Here is an 18667-nt window from a genome sequence, read left to right on the forward strand (position 1 = left end):
TGGTGATGACATCATGCTGGAGTTGGCGGAAATGGCGGAGGATGATCCTTTGAATGCGGAGACTGGTGGGGTGATAAGTGAGGACAAGGGGGACCCTATCATGTTTCTGGGAGGGAGGAGAAGGCATGAGGGTGGATGTGCAGGAGATGGGCCGGACACGGTTGAGGGCCCTGTCAAAGACCGTGGGTGGAAAACCTCGGTTAAGAAAGAAGGAGGACATGTCAGAGGAACTGTTTTTGAAGGTAGCATCATCAGAACAGATGCGACGGAGGCGAAGGAACTGAGAGAATGGGATGGAGTCCTTACAGGAAGTGGGGTGTGAGGAGCTGTAGTCGAGGTAGCTGTGGGAGTCGGTAGGCTTGTAATGGATATTGGTGGACAGTCTATCACCAGAAATTGAGACAGAGGGGTCAAGGAAGGGAAGGGAAGTGTCAGAGATGGACCATGTGAAAATGATGGAGGGGTGGAGATTGGGAGCAAAATTAATACATTTTTCCAAGTCCTGACGAGAGCATGAAGCAGCACCGAAGTAATCATTGATGTACCGAAGAAAGAGTTGTGGGAGGGGGCCAGAGTAGGACTAGAACAAGGAATGTTGCACATACCCCATAAAGAGACAGGCATAGCTGGGGCCCATGCGGGTACCAATAGCCTCACCTTTTATTTGGAGGAAGTGAGATGAGTTAAAAGAGAAATTATTCAGTGTGAGAATAAGTTCAGCCAGACAGAGGAGAGTAGTGGTGGATGGGGATTGTTCGAGCCTCTGTTTGAGGAAGAAGCTAAGGGCCCTCAGACCATCCTGGTGGGGGATGGAGGTATAGAGGGATTGGCGTCCATGGTGAAGAGGAAGCGGTTAGGGCCAGGGAACTGGAAATTGTTGATGTGATGTAAGGTATCAGAGGAGTCACGGATGTAGGTGGGAAGGGACTGGACAAGTGGAGAGAGAAGGGAGTCAAGATAACGAGAAATGAGTTCCGTGGGGCAGGAACAGGCTGACACGATCGGTCTGCTAGGACAATTCTGTTTGTGGATTTTGGGTAGGAGGTAGAAGCGGGCTGTCCGAGGTTGGGTGACTATCAGGTTGGAAGCTGTGAGAGGAAGATCTCCAGGGGAGATGATAACTATGCAGTCATTCCAACTACTTTCATAATCGGTAACGATCCATTCAAGACAGTGGAACTAGTGATACAATTTACTTAGGCAACATGATTTCTTCCAGTGGAGACTCTTTTTTTCTAATTAATGTAGACATGTTGCATTTGTAAACTCTGCAACAAACTATCTCCACATATGGAAATCAAACATAAGTTGCAAATCTTCAAATATGTCTCTACAACACATTAGTAATATCCATTTTTATACTTGGCTCAAAAACTTGGGTATGCTCCAAAGTAATAAATAGGTAAATTGATGTATTTGATTTGCGATCCTTCGCACATGACTAAAGGTTAAGCCTCAGGACAAAATTTTAAGTGAGACTGATTAACTGCCATTGTCTGGGTTGATTGATCATTACAAGCTCGTCTCATTACAACCTCATGCTCCAAGCTTGATCCTGTTAAAGCATTCAACACCAAGTTACTGCCAAAGTGGAAAAATGAACTCAGACAGGAACAACAATGTAAAAGTGCTCTTTGACATTAGGGTCCTTACTGCTCATGAGGCACAAGTGAGGATCCTGAACCATAACAGTTGACAAAAAACTGTCTGCCATATAATTTGGCTACATATGCAATAGCCTTTGAATATAATATATCCAATATAATGGATTGCATAATATTCGTTATCAGCCATGGATAAGCCCCTAAATAATGATGGCCTTGCATTGCCATGGGAAGTTAATTAAAAGGTGGCATACAGCATCATATTTGAAATTATTTGCTTTGCTTATATTGCCAATTGTAGTTTTGGTTAAAATACTTCACCTGTATAAAGACTGACTAAAATGATGAAATTACTAATGTTTCCTTTATAGCTACACAGAGCTTCTCAGTTGGACAAAATGGCAGACCAGATTGCCATGGTAAGTGATTTCAAAATGAAGTACAATCATTAAAATCAGGTATGCAAATAACCTTAACTCAGCACATTAATTTTATTTGTACTAATATTTTTTGGTATGAAACCTGCCTTCCTCCTCTAATTCTTTTTCTTCCCCCCCTTCCCATTGTAGATCACAGCTATTTTGCAATCTCGTTTGGCTCGGACCTCATTTGATAAAAACAGGTACTATTCATGGGCTATAATGGCTTAATGAGTAATACTCAAAGCCTAATAATATGACTATTGAATGCTCTTTCTAGTGAATGCTCTTTCTAGTGCACGAAATTGAGAACAGGTTTCCAGTATCGAAATAGAAATTTCCACTGCTTTTAGCTTTAAGTAATCTTGATGGACGGTGCTAATATCACTTGATGATAACACTTAGTTTTCGTCAATGCAGTGTATGAGTGGATAATTTTTTTTTACCAATAAATGTGTGTAATAGAAATGGTGGGAAAATGTTCTTTTGTAATTTATGAAATAGTTGTACTACTGAACTAGGTTATGAATGCTGGACAAATTAAGAACCAGTTACTGAAGTATAATATATTAGTTTTGATGTGCTTTTTTCAAGATCGTATGATTTTGAATGTTCTCACTTTTATTTCTTCATCTTCGGTTGTGTCAGAATATTTTTAGCACAGTTTTTTTAATGGAAAAAATGGTTTTTGATGGTCAACAAATAAATAAATATTTATTGCTCATTAGTTGGAATACTAATCAGCAAAAAGCAAATCTAAGATGAGCCATATTTCCTAAGATCGTAACAGCCTTGTCCAGTGCATGTTAAAAGCTATAGTGTTCATTTTCTGCAAGTATGAGATCAAATGGGCTGAAGGGTATTTACTGGATCCTATCTCAAAAAATTAATTCTCAAATTATCGGTTAAAAATGAACACCGCTTTAAGTAGAATTGAGTAGAAGTATTTGCAAACTACCAACCACAACCCCCCCCCCAACCCCCCACCACCACTACGATAACGTCTACATTTATATAGTGCTTTTAATGTGCCAAACATCCTGAGGCCTTCATAAAATATATATATGAGATAAATAAGAAGTAGGGGAAGCAATCAAATGCATGATCAAAGTTCTTAAGGACATTTGAAGCTGACAGGATTTTGGGAAAGTTCAAGCGTGTGGTGTCCAGACAGTGGAAAGCTCCCTCTTTGTTAATAAATATTGGGAAAACCAAAGCCAATGTCTTTGATCCCCATCACAAACGTTATTCTCTAACCACCAACTCCTATCTCCCTCGCCATTGTTCGAAGTTGAACCAAACCATTAGCAACCTTGCCATCCTGTTTTACCCTGAGCAGAGCTCCTGATCCCATATCCTCTTCAATGCCATGACCACCAACTTGCACCTCTGTAAATCTGAGCTCATCCAGCACTCTGTTGTCCATATGCTAACTTGTACCAATTCCTGTTTATCCATCACCCATGTGGTTGCTGACCTCTGTTAGCTCCTGGTCCGGCAACGACTTGATTTTAAATTTTTCATGCTGGTTCTCAAATCCCTCCATGGCCTCACCTGCCCTTACCTGTATAACCTTATAACCTTCTCCAACTCTGCAACCCTCTGAGATTCCTGTGCTCCTACAATTCTGACCTCTTGGCCATCCCTGGTTTTCATTGTTTCACAGCTGGTGGCTATGCCATCAGCTTCCTAGGCCCTAAGCTCTGGAATTTTCTTCCTCCTTTCAGACATTCAAAAACCTTCCTCTTTGACCAAACCTTTGGTCACCTGTCCTAATATTTCTTCAGTGACAACTTCTGTTTGTTCAGGCTCCTGTAAAGCATCTTGGAATATTTTGTTACATTTAAGCTACTATCTAAATATAAGTTATCATTTTATGGCTGCTGACTCATTTTAGGAATCAATTCCTCTAATAGCTTTATACATGAAAATAAAATACTATTTTTATGATGCTTGAGTTCCAGTAATTCTATGACCTGTATAGTTTTGTAATGTATATATTGTCTATTTTCATATATATATTGCTGTTAGGATGATATTGTTAACCCTCCCCTTATTTTGTCAATCCTTAGTAACTGGTGTCTCTTATAGATTTCAGAGTGTTACTGAAAGGCCCCACATGGAGTGTGAGGCTGAAATGGTAACTCCTTTGGTATCTAATCCTGGACATGTTTGCATCACAAACCAAAACTTGTATTTCCAGCCTCTGAATGGCTATCCTGTAAGTTATTTGCTGTTGCTACTTTACCCAGTATATAACTTCAAAATTTTGCTTAGAATCCAGAAGATTCCTTAATGTTGTATATTTACTTTAAAACCTCAGTTTTTTTAAAGTGTTTTTAAATTGTTTTCTTCCCCGTTGTTGAGCCAAAAATAAGTTGCACGCACCCTTTACTGACTCAGAATATATGCCTTGCCTGTTGTTGTGTTGAGCCATGCAGACTAGGAAATCCTAGACTTAATCAGTGGTTACCTTGTTACCATGACAATGGCCTTTGCACAATCAACGGTATCTTTGCACTGTTTTTTTTTGCAATCTGTTGTAAGTGACCTTGTTAGAATTATTTCCCCTTTTTCTAAAAAAAAACATCTTATTGAGAAAAAACATCATTTCAGAATCCCAAATGTTTCATCCAAAGTACAAGGGATTTAGTGTTTGATGTTGGTTCTCAGATAACCAAAACACTAGTAGTTAAAGTAGACTAAAATTTCTATTATCTGTCATGCACATGCAATGGGGTGGTGCCAATTAATCAAAAGATTAAGAGTTCCTAAGAGTTCCGTGTTTTCAACCAATCAGAAAGCTCCTGGATGATCTTGTGGTGATGCGGTTGTTGAGGTCTCGAGAGATACGGGCGTGCACAAATCTAGTGAGTGGCAATGAGGCAACATGGTGCAGTGGTATCTAGATTACCCTAGTGGCCTAGATAACAACCACCCATGAGCATTTTAGCAGTTGAGTGGGAATGGCACTGACAAGCAGCAAGTGTTAGCATCAGCTTCTGAAGGAAGAGACACAACACCGGTCAAAAAGCAGTCCCAACAGAAATTCCAGTTACTAGAACATGTCACTTGGTAGAGTGCCAGATAACAAAAATTTAACTGCAGATTCTTAAGCACAATTTAGCTTAAAAAGTTTATAAACGGTTTTTAATTGATCATTTTTGCATTTGGTTAATATTTGATAGAAAACAATGAACGGGTTAATAATAATTTGAGCTTTTGGAAAATAAAGAATTGACTAGACTGTTAATATTGTACAGCTTCCAAGTGTGCATTTAACAGTCCCAATTTAAAGTTGCAGTGTAAATACAGAGTCAGAAGTGGTCTGACTCATGGAGAGCCTAAACAACCAATATAATTATGGCCTTCACCAGTTTGTCAAGCTATTTGTTCCAGTCGTGGGCAGTCTTGTTAAGTCATCACATCAGAATGCCACATGACATGGAAGCTGGCTTCAAAAGGAGGAAGTGAGTAGATTTGGAAGAGCTACAACAAAAACACTTGGCTCTTCATTTGCTGCATGTCATATAAATGCATTCTGAGAAATGAGGGCTGTTGAATGTGATGCTGTTTAATATTGGCTGAATTAAATTCAGCAAACTTGATCACCAACTTAAATGTGAAGATGTGTAGGTTATAGTGTGAAAGACATCTTTTCACAAGGCTTATCTATGGAGCTTTACAATCCTTCTATTCTCCATTGGCTTGTATGGAGCAGGCAAGCCTGGACTGATACAAGCCAGGGATTGTCATTGGCGTAAAAGCAAAATACTGCGGAAGCATTGGTATAACTGCTCCACAGCGAGGGATCTTTTGTCAGCCTAGAAACAACTGGCCTCAGTGAAATTTTGTTCCCCAAATTTGTTTATGGTGCACTGAAAGAGATTCATGTTATCTCACCTCTTTCAAGCATATGCACTTTGCATAGGCTACTGGGGGAATGTATGTTCACAGAGAAGCTTTGTATACAAAAGGTTTCGCCTAAACCTAAAATTCCATCTCTTTTTCAAATAAATCAAATGAATCTAACTGGAACGAATTGACGGGAAAAATGGGTTTCGGAGACAATCGGATGGGTTTGTGGACAGAAAAGGGATTGCAATCTATTTCCACAAGGGGCAGGCATATCTGTTGAATAAGGAAGCTTGAATATAGTAAGGACTTTTCTACTGAAACTCCTGCAGTGTATGTGCAATGTAATTTCGGTGCAGTAAAATATTGCAAGACTTATTCAAAACTGAGTTACGTTATAATCTCATTTCTCAGAATTGAAGCCATCCTGCATTATCTAACATACTTGATGCAATTCAATTCTTTACAAGTTCTTTAACCATTGCACCCCACATCACAAACATTTGAATTTCTTTGTTATAAGTGAAGTAATTAGTGAATCTTTTAGGGTGAACAGTGGAATATCAAAGAAATCAGCATATAAATTTCACTTGCATGGCCAGATTGCATATTTGGCTAAAAGACAAGAACAAAGTAAACACTAATGAGACATTGATGAGTAAAGACATACAGAAAAATTTAGGGTAGGGCAAGACATTAAAAGTGCTGACATGAGGGGGGAAGAACACAACAAGAGAGAATTCAAAGTGATTATGAAAGAAGTAAAAAAAAGGCAGGTAAAGAGGAACTATGAAATTAAATTATTGAGGAACATGAAACAAAAATAGTGAAATATTCGGCAGGGACATAAGTAAAATCACAGGCAGCTATAGCAAAATGGCAGAAATATTATATATTAGGGGAAGGACCTACTGGGTATGACTTCGGAAGTGAAATTAGAAATGAATATACCCATACTTAAAATAAAAAGATATTAAATGAACTAATCAAATGCAAAAGATAAAATTCCTGGGTATGATAGATTGCATCTGTGTATTTTAAAAGAATCGAGAGAGGAGATAGCAAAGGCGTTTTTACACATATATAATGGCCCAGAATTTGCTGTTGCAATGATGGCGAAACTATCGGCGTTCACTGTCAGTACTGTGTAAAGTAGACAGCAACATTTGACATCTGCACACGCATAGTTGAACACGGAAACTGGAGGTTCCAATCAGGGTTCTCTGTTGCAGTCTTCACAGATGTAATCAGCACAGAAATCAATGCTTGGATGTTAACTTCAACTTTTCAGGCACTATTCTCACAATACAACCATTGCAAGTTTAATACTTGTTGAATGAGATGTAACTTTTTTTTAGTGATGTACTAAGTAATCATTCCTGCTGATAAGCTTCACTGGCCCTGAAAAGCTTATTTTTAAAAGTTTTTTTGATATTTCAGTTTCATTCTTAATCCCAGTTGTATGTCTCAATCTTTATTTCAATCTCTTAAATGACTAAAAAGTGAATAGTAGTGCTTTTCACTTCGTAGTTTGCTCTGAGAATTTTTCAATCTAATTGGCTTTTTAAAAATTAATTTACGGCCAGCATTTATTGCCTATCCCTAATTGCCCTTGAGAAGGTGGTGGTGAGCTGTCTTGAACTGCTATAATCCATGAGCTGTAGGTACATCCACAGTGCTGTTAAGGAGTTCCAGGCTTTTGACCCAGTGACAGTGAAGGAACGGTGATATATTTCCAAGTCAGGATGGTGAGTGGCTTGGAAGGGAACTTCCAGCTTCTGGTGTTCCCATGTGTCTGCTGCCCTCATCCTTCTAGATGGTAGCAGTCGTGGGCTTGGAAGGTGCTGCCTAAAGAGCCTTGGTGAGTTTCTGCAGTGCACCTTGTAGATGGTAATCACTGCTGCTACTGTTCATCAGTGGTAGATGGAATAAATGTTTGTGGAAGGGGTGCCAATCAAGTAGGCTGCTTTGTCCTGGATGGTGTCAAGCTTCTTGAGTGTTGTTTGAGTTGTACTCATCCAGGCAAGTGGAAAGTATTCCATCACACTTCTCACTTGTACCTTGTAGATGGTAGACAGGCTTTGTGGAGTCAGGAGGCGAGTTACTCGCCACTGGATGCCTAGCCTCTGACCTGCGCTTTTAGCCACAGTATTTATATGGCTAGTCCAATTCAGTTTCTGGTCAACGGTAACTCCCAGAATGTTGATAGTGGGGGATTCAGTAATACCATTGAATGTCAAGGGGTGATGGTTAGATGCTCTCTTGCTGGAGATGGTCATTGCCTGGCACTTGTGTGGCACGAATATTACTTGCCACTTGTCAGCCCAAGCCTGGATATTATCCAGGTCTTGCTGCATTTGGACATGGACTGTATCAGTTCCTGAGGAATCACGAATGGTGCTGAACATTGTGCAATCGTCAGCAAACATCCTCACCTTATGATGGAAGGAAGGTCATTGATGAAGCAGCTGAAGATGGTTGGTCCGAGAACACTACCCTGTGGAACTCCTGTAGTGATGCCCTGGAACTGTGATGACTGACCTCCACCAACCATAACCGTCTTCCTTTATACTAGATATGACTCCAACCAGTGGAGAGTTTTCTCCCTGATTCCCATTTACTCCAGTTTTGCGAGGGCTCCTTGATGTCACATTTGGTCAAATGCTGCCTTGATATCAAGGGCAGTTACTCTCACCTCAATCTGGAGTTCAGTTCTTATGTCCGTGTTTGAACCAAGGCTGTAACGATGTCAGGAGCTGAGTGTCCCTGATGGAACCCAAACTGAGCATCAGTTAGCAGGCTATTGCTAAGCAAGTGCCACTTATGGAGCCTCCTCCTTCAGTGAGTTGTTTATTTGTCCACCACCACTCACAACTGGATGCGGCAGAACTGCAGGGCTTCGGCTTGAGCCATTCATTGTGGAATCGCTTAGCTCTGTATATCACTTGCTGCTTATGGTGTTTGGCACGCAAGTACTCTTGAGTTGTAGCTCCGCCAGGTTGGCGCCTTGTCTTTAGATATTTTTGGTGCTGTCCCTGGCATGTCCTCCTGCACTTTTCATTGAACCAGGATTGACCCCTAGCTTGATGGTAATGGTAGAGTGGGGATATGCTGGGCCATGAGGTTACACATTGTGGTTGAGTTCAATTCTGGAGAGGCAATGATAGTAGCTGGACTACTAACCCAGAGACCCAGGGTAACGCTTTGGGGACCTGGGTTTGCATCCCACCACGGCAGATGGTAGAATTTGTATTCAATAAAGGTCTGGAATTAAAAGTCTAATGATGACAATTAAACCATTGTTGATTATTGCAAGAACCCTCCTGGTTCACTGATGCCCTTTAGGGAAGGAAATCTACCATCCTCACTTGGTCTGGCCTACATGTGACTCCAGATCTGCTGTTCCTAGATGCCAGAGATTCCCTTTAGATGGCACCAAAATAAAACTGACAATGTAATAGAGGAAACTGACACTGCAGAGCTAGCTTGGGCTTCATGAACAGTTTTCTTTAAGATCTTTTTATCATCCAATGTTTTCAGTCTTCAGGGATCATAACATTATGTCTAGGAAACTATAGACAAGTCAGTTTACCATTGATGATAGGAAAAATGATAGAATCACCACTAAAAGAGAAAATAGACAAAAGTATCTAGAAACCAGAAATAATATAATGAATAGTTAGCACGGATTTTAAAACGGGAAGCCTTTCCTATCCAACCTGATTGAACTTGTTGAAAGGTAGTAGAGAGAGTTGGCAAGGGTAATGCAAAAAGACCTTCAATAAGGTGCTACATAATAAAGTAATGAACAAGGTCAGCGCATGTGGAGTCAGGGGACAAGTAGCAGAATGGATAGCCAGTTGGGTACAAGACAGAAAGCAGGGTTAAAGGGTAGCTATTCGGAGTTGCAAACTGGATAGGTGGAGTCCCAGTGGGATCAGTGCTGCGACCACAATTTATATTAATGATCTAGACTTTGGAATCTAAAGCACTATTTCCAAATTTGCGGATAACACCAAAGTGGGAGGGGTGGAGAGGAGTACTCAGTGCTGAGGAACACTGAAACAAATTACAGGATGACATTAATAAGCCTTTATAATTGACATTTAATTGGCAAATTAATTTCAACACAGAAAAGGATGAGAATTGGGAAGCCACATAATACTTGGAAAATAAGAATAAATAGATGAGGTGGAGGAGCAAAAGAATCTGGGAGTACAAATACACCATCTACTAAAAATAGTGATGCAGGTTAATAAGGCCATAAAAAAAAGCATTAGAGTTTAATTCTAGACGGATAGCATTGAAAAGAAAAGTGATTGAGAGTTATGCTAATAGAGTTAGAAAAGGAAAGACTAAAGAGGTTTAAGTGGAACATAATACTGCATGGACTGACTGGGACAAATATTTCATTTCTGTGCTGTTTGTTCTTGTAATCTATATTATAAAAAGCCTGTGTAAGTGTGTGATATCAATGTCTTATTTTATAATACTCCTAAATAACTGATACATATAATAGGATAACAATGTAATGTCTTTTAGGAGACAGTTGTACAAGTAAAGTTGCACGAGATAAGACGTATTTACAAAAGGCGGCATGGATTAAAACCTTTGGTGAGTAACTAATGACATTAATTTGTTTGCATGCATTTTGAAGCAATTTGCAATTGATGTACGTAATTGAAATATTAAAAGAATTTCAAAACATTTCAATCATTGTTCAATGTTATATATTTCCTAATATCATCCCTAGAACAATAAGTTGCCTGTTTTTAAAGTGAGATGTTCACTTAAATTTCACCATAGAACTTTGGTGATTATATAATGTTTGCTATCATACAGGTTGCCCTGGAGTTGTAATACAGTGATGTTAACACTTTATTTTGCTCACTCCACTGTTTCTCCCTTTAGGGCCTTGAGGTTTTTTGCACAGAAGATGATCTTTGTTCTGATATCTACTTGAAATTTTATAACTCCAAAGATCGTGATGAACTCTACTACTATATTGCAACCTTTTTAGGTTAGTTATACACAAAATATGTCACTCGTGTATTTTAACTGACTTTCCATTTAATTACCAAACGTCAGTTGCCAATTCTAGGCGGAAAAAATATTAACCCATCATCTTTTCCCAAATATGTGTGAAAACTGACCATATTTTTTGAACTGAGATAGACGGATTCAAGTGGTAGTCAACCTTGGAACCTGAATTAGTTTGCCTTGGTCTGGTTAAAGTGCTACAACATGCTCTTTTATTTGTTGACAGATATAAGGGTTATTTTGACAGATTACAAATTAATTCAGTAAAACCAATGTCAGACTCGTGTAAACTGAATTTATACATTGATAAGATTCTTTTTCAAAAGTCAAATCTTTTCATCAAAATATTGTGAATCACCGTACTGTCTTTTTCTGCCTTTTCCTGTTTATTTTTTGTGAGCAATGTTCAGGGTCAATCGGGGAACTGTCGTAGAGGATTTGTTAAATCCCTCAGTACAGATAAGCTGAATTTATGTGCAATAGTGATTGCTGAAACACTCTGGGTTAATAAATAAAAATTTAGCTCCTCCATTCTCAATATGACTCCTCAAACCTATCTCCTTGTTTCAGTCGCCGTTTAACTAAGTGCTTATCAGAAATATATTTAAAGACTGCTTGATGATTACCTCTCCTCTACAGTGTATTTTATGGTCTATCAGATGTGAATTTCATAACCTTTTAAGCATTGCAGGATCAATGAAAATTAGTTTTATTTACTACTTCTGCCATGTCCCATGTCTTACCATTAATTTAATTTCATACTTTAACATTGTAGAGTGCCCTGAAAGTATCCTCATTTTGAGCAGTTTAAATGTTTTTAGCTGTTGATCAGAATCATAAAGTAACATGTTGTTGCTCAGTTTGTCAATTTTTGTGGTTTGACCCAAGTTCAAATCAAATTAGTATGTATGAGTTGAAGTGTGAAAGTGCTAAGAGGTGGGATTCCCTGTGCGACTAATTCCTAATCTCAGTGGAAATACTAAAAAGGAATGAATCCTTTGCCAACAGAAGAAAGAAAAACAAGCAAGTCACAATTGAAGTTTTTCTGTATGTTTCCCTTGTCACAGAATGGAATTATAGAAAAAAATGGAGATAAGTGAAGTCAGTTGTTTAGGTTTATCTGCTCTTCCTACTGCTTAAGTGTCTGTTCACACCACTCCCTCTTTGCTGCAGTAAAGGATACCTTATAATTGCAAAACAAAAACAGAATTACTTGGAAAAACTCAGCAGGTCTGGCAGCATCGGCGGAGAAGAAAAGAGTTGAAGTTTCGAGTCCTCATGACCCTTCCACAGAACTGAACAGGTCATGAGGACTTGAAACGTCAACTTTGTTCTTCTCCACCGATGCTGCCAGACCTGAGTTTTTCCAGGTAATTCTGTTTTTGTTTTGGATTTCCAGCGTCTGCAGTTTTTTGTTTTTATCCCTTATAATTGCAAGTGCTTTTGGGTTGGTTTCACACACCAGAGCTGAATTTTACAGTCCCCAATGGTGGGTTGGCAGACAGGGCGGGGAGTGGGATGGTGGGTGACCATGAAATTGGGCACCATGCTTTGGGCGCTGTTTCTGGTGCCTACCTGCCTGCCCTAATTTTATCAATTTTACCAGCAGTGGGGAAGTGTTGGGAGGCCCGACTGTCCGTGGGCTAGTTAAAACCCTTAACTGGTCAATTAATGGCCGCTTAAGAGCCTCCTGCCACTGGGATGTAACTGGAGAAGCCCACACCAAGGGCAGAATTTTACGAGTCGGCGAGTGGGAGCGAGGCCTGCTCGCCGACATATAAAATGACACGCGGTGATGTCGGGGGGAACTCCCGACGTCATCGCGCCCGAGTTAAATTTTCAGGAAGGCGGGAGTGCAGCAAAATCAGCTGCACACCCACCGACCTGTCAATGGCCAATTAAGCAATTAAAGGACCTGCCCGTCCAACCTTAAGGTTGGTGGGCAGGCTAGGAGCCCCGGCGGGAACTAGAAAAAACATGAAACCTCATCCACGGGTGGGATGAGGTTTCATGTAGGCTTTAAAAAATTTTAATAAAGATTGTGTAAAAAATTATGGACATGTCCCAACTCATGTGACATTGTCACATGAGGGAACATGTAAGGGAAATTTTATTTTTCTATTTTTAGCTGTTTTACATTTAGAGCCAATCTCCCTGAGGCTGCACTTTTTTGGGATTTTGGGACCCCCCCCACCCCCCCCCCCCCCCCCCCCCCCCCCCCCAACCCCCGCCCTCACAGGGAGCGCATAGCACTTCCCTGCGGACGTCACGCTGGGTGAGGCCTTAATTGGCCCGCCCACGTAAAATGGCGCCACGCCTCCGATCGGGAGCGCCGATTGGAAGCGTGCCCGTACGCGCCCGTAATTCAACTTCACCCCCAACGGGTTGGGGGGGGGGAAGGGAGTTCAGCCCCAAATGTGCAGCTGGGCAGCTTTGACTGCTTGGGCTGGTGGCCAGGCAAAGTTGGGGCAGTACCTCTGTTATGGGCTCGCTGAGCCTGTTGGGGGTACCCCAACATACTCACAACCCCAAATTTCCCCTCTTTGCAAACCCTCCCCCCGCCCATTCCACAACCCCTTGCTTAACTCACTGGCCCACCAACCTGGCCCCAGCGCCACCTACAAAACGTAGCCCCGTTTTGGGATTGGAAAAGAGCCAGGTCACCTCACCTGTCCCCCTTCTGCCAAAAGAGATGAATGGGATGAGAAGTAAGTAAACCCACTTTCTTAAAATTCCTCCTCCTCCTCCTTCAGGTACCATGCCCTAAGAGTGCATTGATAACCATGGACTTGCGTTAGATTGATCCATTATTGTGCTTGGCAAAGTATTGCAGTGGTTTGCTGCTGTCTTCTAAAGTGTGGCTGACCAGGAAACTCTCCTCTTGCCACCTGCCATCAGGCCTTCCATGGCCATGAAGTCCTGAATTTGGACTTGAACCCGGAGCTTTTGACCCAGAGATAGGGACACTACCACTGTGCCACAAGACCTGTCTGTTATAAAACAGCATACCAGAAAAAAAATTGAGATAACATGCTAATCCTACCTAATTTAAAGCAAGATTATAGGATGTTTAATTTCATTTTGCAAGCTACATATGATTTAAAACAAAAAGATCAGAACAGAATTACTGGTTCCTTTGTAGAAAGAAGCTATCATTTAGCTACATTATGTAACAGTAATTGTGAAGGCTTTGTTTCCCTCAAAATTTCTTTCTACAGAAAATCACATTACTGAGCACACAGCTGAAAGCTATATGCTACAATGGCAAAGAGGGTATCTCTCAAATTATCAGTATCTTCTGCACCTCAACAACCTGGCTGACCGCAGCTGTAATGATCTGTCCCAGTACCCCATCTTTCCTTGGATCATAGCTGATTATACTTCCTCAGAACTAGGTAACACTATCAATTATTATTTTCCAAAACCAGATGATCAATTTGTTTTTAAAATGGACATGTTTTTAATGGCGTTATGTACACTTCTGTGCAGAAATAATAGCACATCTCTAACTTCTGTTTTGAAACAGACCTGTCAAATCCTGAAATATTTCGAGACCTTAGGAAGCCAGTTGGTGCCTTAAATCAAGAGCGGCTGGATCGATTGTTGGTATGGCTTCTTTTCAAACGGATAAATCACGTTTGGTGAATTGAGCATACCTTGATAGCTTTTTGGTTGAAAGTTTCTTAATAATAATTGACTAACTGTTGATAGTTTCAGATGGTTTTAGTTAATAATATTCAGTCATTTGGCCAAATCTTGTGTGCAGCAGGGTGCTTACGTTTCTATATGTTAATAGCTTTAAAAGCAATTTAGTGGAAACTATAGTCCTCTTGACATTTCCCATCTTCATTTATTTAGTGCAGACTACTTAAAATGGTGGTGGTTAAACATAACCACCACTTGCTGTATGCATTAGATCTACAAGTGTTGAGCACAAAGTTGAAACTTCTGATTACCGTGTCACCACAAATAAATTATTCACTCCGGTTCTAGTTATTACTGACTGGGGGTCTCTTTCATCTATGCGTGCCTGATTTGATTTTAACTGTTTTACCTGTATGATGGTGAATTCTTCAGGCCCAAATCGAACTGGTGTAAACAAAAGTAATAACTTTCGATGGAGTGGCAATTAATTTGGATTGCCACTCCACTCGAAAGCTGTTACCTTGAAATCCAGCCAATCCTATCCTGTCCGACCTTCTGATTCAGGCAGGCAAGATCTGGGCAGTGCAGCGCGTTCCCAGCACCTAGCATCAAGGGCTGTGGAGTCAAAGGTAAGAAAGCTACGCCATTTTTTTTAACAACACTAGCTGTCTAAACCAGATAAGTTTAAAGGTCCAGCCAGGTTTAAAGGTCTTGTACAAGGTAAGTAGGTAGAATTGGCAGGGGTGGGGGAGTGTCGGGCCAAAGGGGATGGGCCTTGTGGGGGTTGGGGAGTGGTTGAGTCTGGTTGAACCTTGTCGTGGGGGGGCGGGGGGGGGGGGTGCCTGTCGGTGTTGGGGGGGGGATTCGAGTTTGGTCAGGCCATATGGGCAGGGGGGTGGTGCTTGAGTTGGGTCGGCCCTAATGGGGAGGGGGGTGGGGAGGGTCAGGCCTTGGGGAGTGGTGATGGGGGCGGGGAGTCCCGTGTGGGGGAAAGAGTCCCATAGAGTGGCGGGGAGACAGGGGTGAGAGTCCCATTTGGGGTGGGAATGGTTTTGCACTTGCAAGGCAATTGCCGTGCAAACCTTGGGAAATTCTAGTGGGGGTCGGGGGAGCGTTCCCCAGTGCGTCTTTGGGGTACTAATATGATGCCCTGGAGCTCGGAAATTATGGCTTATTGTTGACTGCTTGAATGCCATTCCTATTACTCTCTCGTCTATGATTGACGGTACTGTATTTTGCAGTTTTCCTCTCAGCCCTATGTTTTAATGTTTCTGACTTCAGAACAAGTAACAGTAGTATGATTTTGTTGTAGAAATTTTGAGGGGAAACAAAATCTTCGCAATTACTTCAGAATGTAACTAGATACTAGTTTCATGTGATTAACTTAAGTGAATTTGTGAGTTTATCACTTGTGATTTAATTCATAATAGTCTGTTTTGTGTATAGTTTAATATTAAAAAAGCAGTAACCACAACATAATTTGGTTTGTTCATGCTGAATAAGACCTGGTGTCCTAATCCCAAACTCCAAAAGCAAAGTGAGGCAATAAAATGTCTGCATAGCTGCTTCCTTGCAGATTTTTTTTTGCCTGATTTTAGTTTTGCTAAAGTAGTGTGTTGTCACCTTAATTGTGTCTTAGTTGTCTCTCCTAACTAACTTCCCGTCCTCCACTCTGAATAAATTTCAGCTCATCCAAAATTGTGTTTACCCTATCCTTCATCACGTCCTACTCACCCATCCCTCTATGCTCATTGACCATTATTGCCAGTCCCCTAATGCTTCACATGTAAAATTGCTATTTATATGTTTAAATCCCTTCTCGGCATCATTCCTTCCTATCTTACCTCTGTAATTTCCTTCAATCTTACAACTCAGAACTCTGCATTACTCAACTCTTTCATCTTGTGCATCTCCCACACCACAATTAATAGTTATGCCTTCCAAGCTCTGGAATCCCAACTCAATACCTCTCTATCTCTCTCTCCTCCTTCAAGACTCTCCTTAAAACCTAGCTCTGACCAAAGTCAGCCCCCCAGTGCCGCCTTTGGCTCATCTTCCAGTTTTGTTTGATTATGCTCCTGTGAAATATCTTGGGACATTTTTCTATATTAAAGGCACTATATAAATGCAAGTTGTGTTGTCAAATGGCATGAGTTAGATTCCAGTGTAGGCTAAAGTCAGCTGAAATGAATTCCTGTGTAAAATGAGTTCAGATAGTCTGCATGGTTCTAATAAATTTGAGGTCAATGCAATATTGCCCATAGATTGGTGCAAGTTGTCAATCTCACACTAACACAGCATAAAGCTGAGAAGTGCAGACATTATGCTGAGTTTGGGGCTAAGTTACATCTAAGGTACATTGTTAATGTAAAATGAACATGGCTTCATTTTATATATCACCATGCCTGTGAATACCTGCTGACAGTGTCTAAATGGTGAAATGTTCTTTTTCTCAGTATCAACATTTCCTGTTGACTTTTGCAAACATTCAAGGTGGGCGTAGGCACAATGATTTTACAAATCACATCGCCATGTTCCTACTAGTTATATCTAAATCAAATTGAGTAAGTAAGGACAAACACAGCAAATAGATTCACAATGTTCTTTCATTTTAGGCTCGCTATCGAGAAATGCCTGACCCAAAATTCATGTATGGAAGTCATTATTCTTCCCCAGGTTATGTCCTCTTCTACCTTGTGAGAGTTGGTAAGGTAACATTTTTTTTAACTACTGATTGGTTAAAAATGATCTCTGATGACGTTTATGGGTAGAAAATCAAAATGCACATAAAAGCAAATAAGCATATCTTCCATTGCAACCTGCCCACTATAATACTGTAAAATCTGTTACTGATGTTATCCTATCCATTACACCATCTGTGATTTTTTTTAAAATCAAATTGTTCATCAGGTTTCTAGGTCTTTATAAGGGCTTATATCTTCTGGCAGTGGCATTGGATTGCCTCTGCACAAAGTGAATTTCCCCGACTCTGTGCGGTCTTTCGAGTCCGGCTTTCACAGAAATATACAGCACATTGCAGCGCCTCTCTGGAAACTCCGTCAGATCACAGTAGAGTCGGGGAAGACAGGATATGCCCTCTTTTTACGGCACTAGCTGCCATATGGTAAGTTTAAAGGTGTCAGTAAGATATAATTTTCATAATGTTATTTGTAATTTATTGTAAAGTAGAGTAATAGTGGGGTTGTGACTATGTATGTGTGTGTGTCTGTGTGTGGGATTTAATTGAATTAGAGACAGCTGACCTGAAGGCTTTAATGTAAAAAGAGAAACTAAATTTGATATGATAAATAGGTAAACATGGGGGAAGTTTTAGAATGTAAGGTGTAAAGGGAATATTTGCATTTTTGAATAAACCAGACTAGCTTGAATTTAAAAGAGGGGGTGAAATGTTTCACCTAGTCAGGAGAAGTTAAGAAACAAGTGTGTTTATTTTTCCCAAAGATTACTGGCAAAATTGGTACTATGATAGATTTTTATAAATAGAGAGGTAGAACCCAAAGACATATTTGCATTCAATGGAGAAAATATGTACAAAAGGGAGAAGGCTGTGTGTAAGGGAAAGCATTCTAAGATCTAACAAGCGTGAAAAGCCTCCACCCTTTCTCCCCAAACTGCTGTCTGCAAGAACTGAAGTGAAGAAAATTCACTTTGAATTCGACTATTCAGGGTGTCATGTTACTTTGCCTGGGCCTTTTAAAATCTGTGTCTTTTTACTGTTGCCTTAGATTAACTAGGGGAGCTAGGAGCTATCATAACAGTAATTTGTAAACCTATGTATGTGCTTAAAGTCTCTTTGTTATTAATAAAGGTTTAATTTAGTTTTGTAAGTAACCTCTAAGCCTTGCTGGCCTTTTTACTGAATTCAAAGCCCCCACCGCGAAATAAATACAAATTGCAAATAGTTGTGGCAGCTGTTTAAAGTTTCACTCTGGGATTTGAGCAGCTTGTCATTTACCACCCGCTTGTCATAACAAAAGGTTCAGTTTGAATGTTAAATGAATGGATGACTGTGTGGGTAAGTGGAAAGTGGGTGGAGGCGGTAAGTAGCTGAGTGGTAATCGAGTTGGGTGGTGGTGTGTGTTG

General features: G+C 40.4%; 1 protein-coding gene across 3 annotated transcripts in view; it reads left to right on the plus strand.

Moving 5' to 3' along the window:
- Positions 1-18667, plus strand: part of nsmaf (neutral sphingomyelinase (N-SMase) activation associated factor) — an 80418-nt gene that overhangs the window by 21168 nt on the left and 40583 nt on the right. For all 3 annotated transcript variants that reach the window (XM_041189335.1, XM_041189336.1, XM_041189337.1), the window contains exons 8-15: positions 1976-2023; positions 2174-2226; positions 4115-4244; positions 10421-10492; positions 10790-10898; positions 14137-14313; positions 14445-14524; positions 17179-17269. In XM_041189335.1, the coding sequence (XP_041045269.1) occupies positions 1976-2023; positions 2174-2226; positions 4115-4244; positions 10421-10492; positions 10790-10898; positions 14137-14313; positions 14445-14524; positions 17179-17269 (760 nt within the window). The remainder of the gene's footprint in view (positions 1-1975; positions 2024-2173; positions 2227-4114; positions 4245-10420; positions 10493-10789; positions 10899-14136; positions 14314-14444; positions 14525-17178; positions 17270-18667) is intronic.

Source organism: Carcharodon carcharias, chromosome 6, assembly GCF_017639515.1.
Source record: "Carcharodon carcharias isolate sCarCar2 chromosome 6, sCarCar2.pri, whole genome shotgun sequence".
Taxonomy (NCBI): domain Eukaryota; kingdom Metazoa; phylum Chordata; class Chondrichthyes; order Lamniformes; family Lamnidae; genus Carcharodon; species Carcharodon carcharias.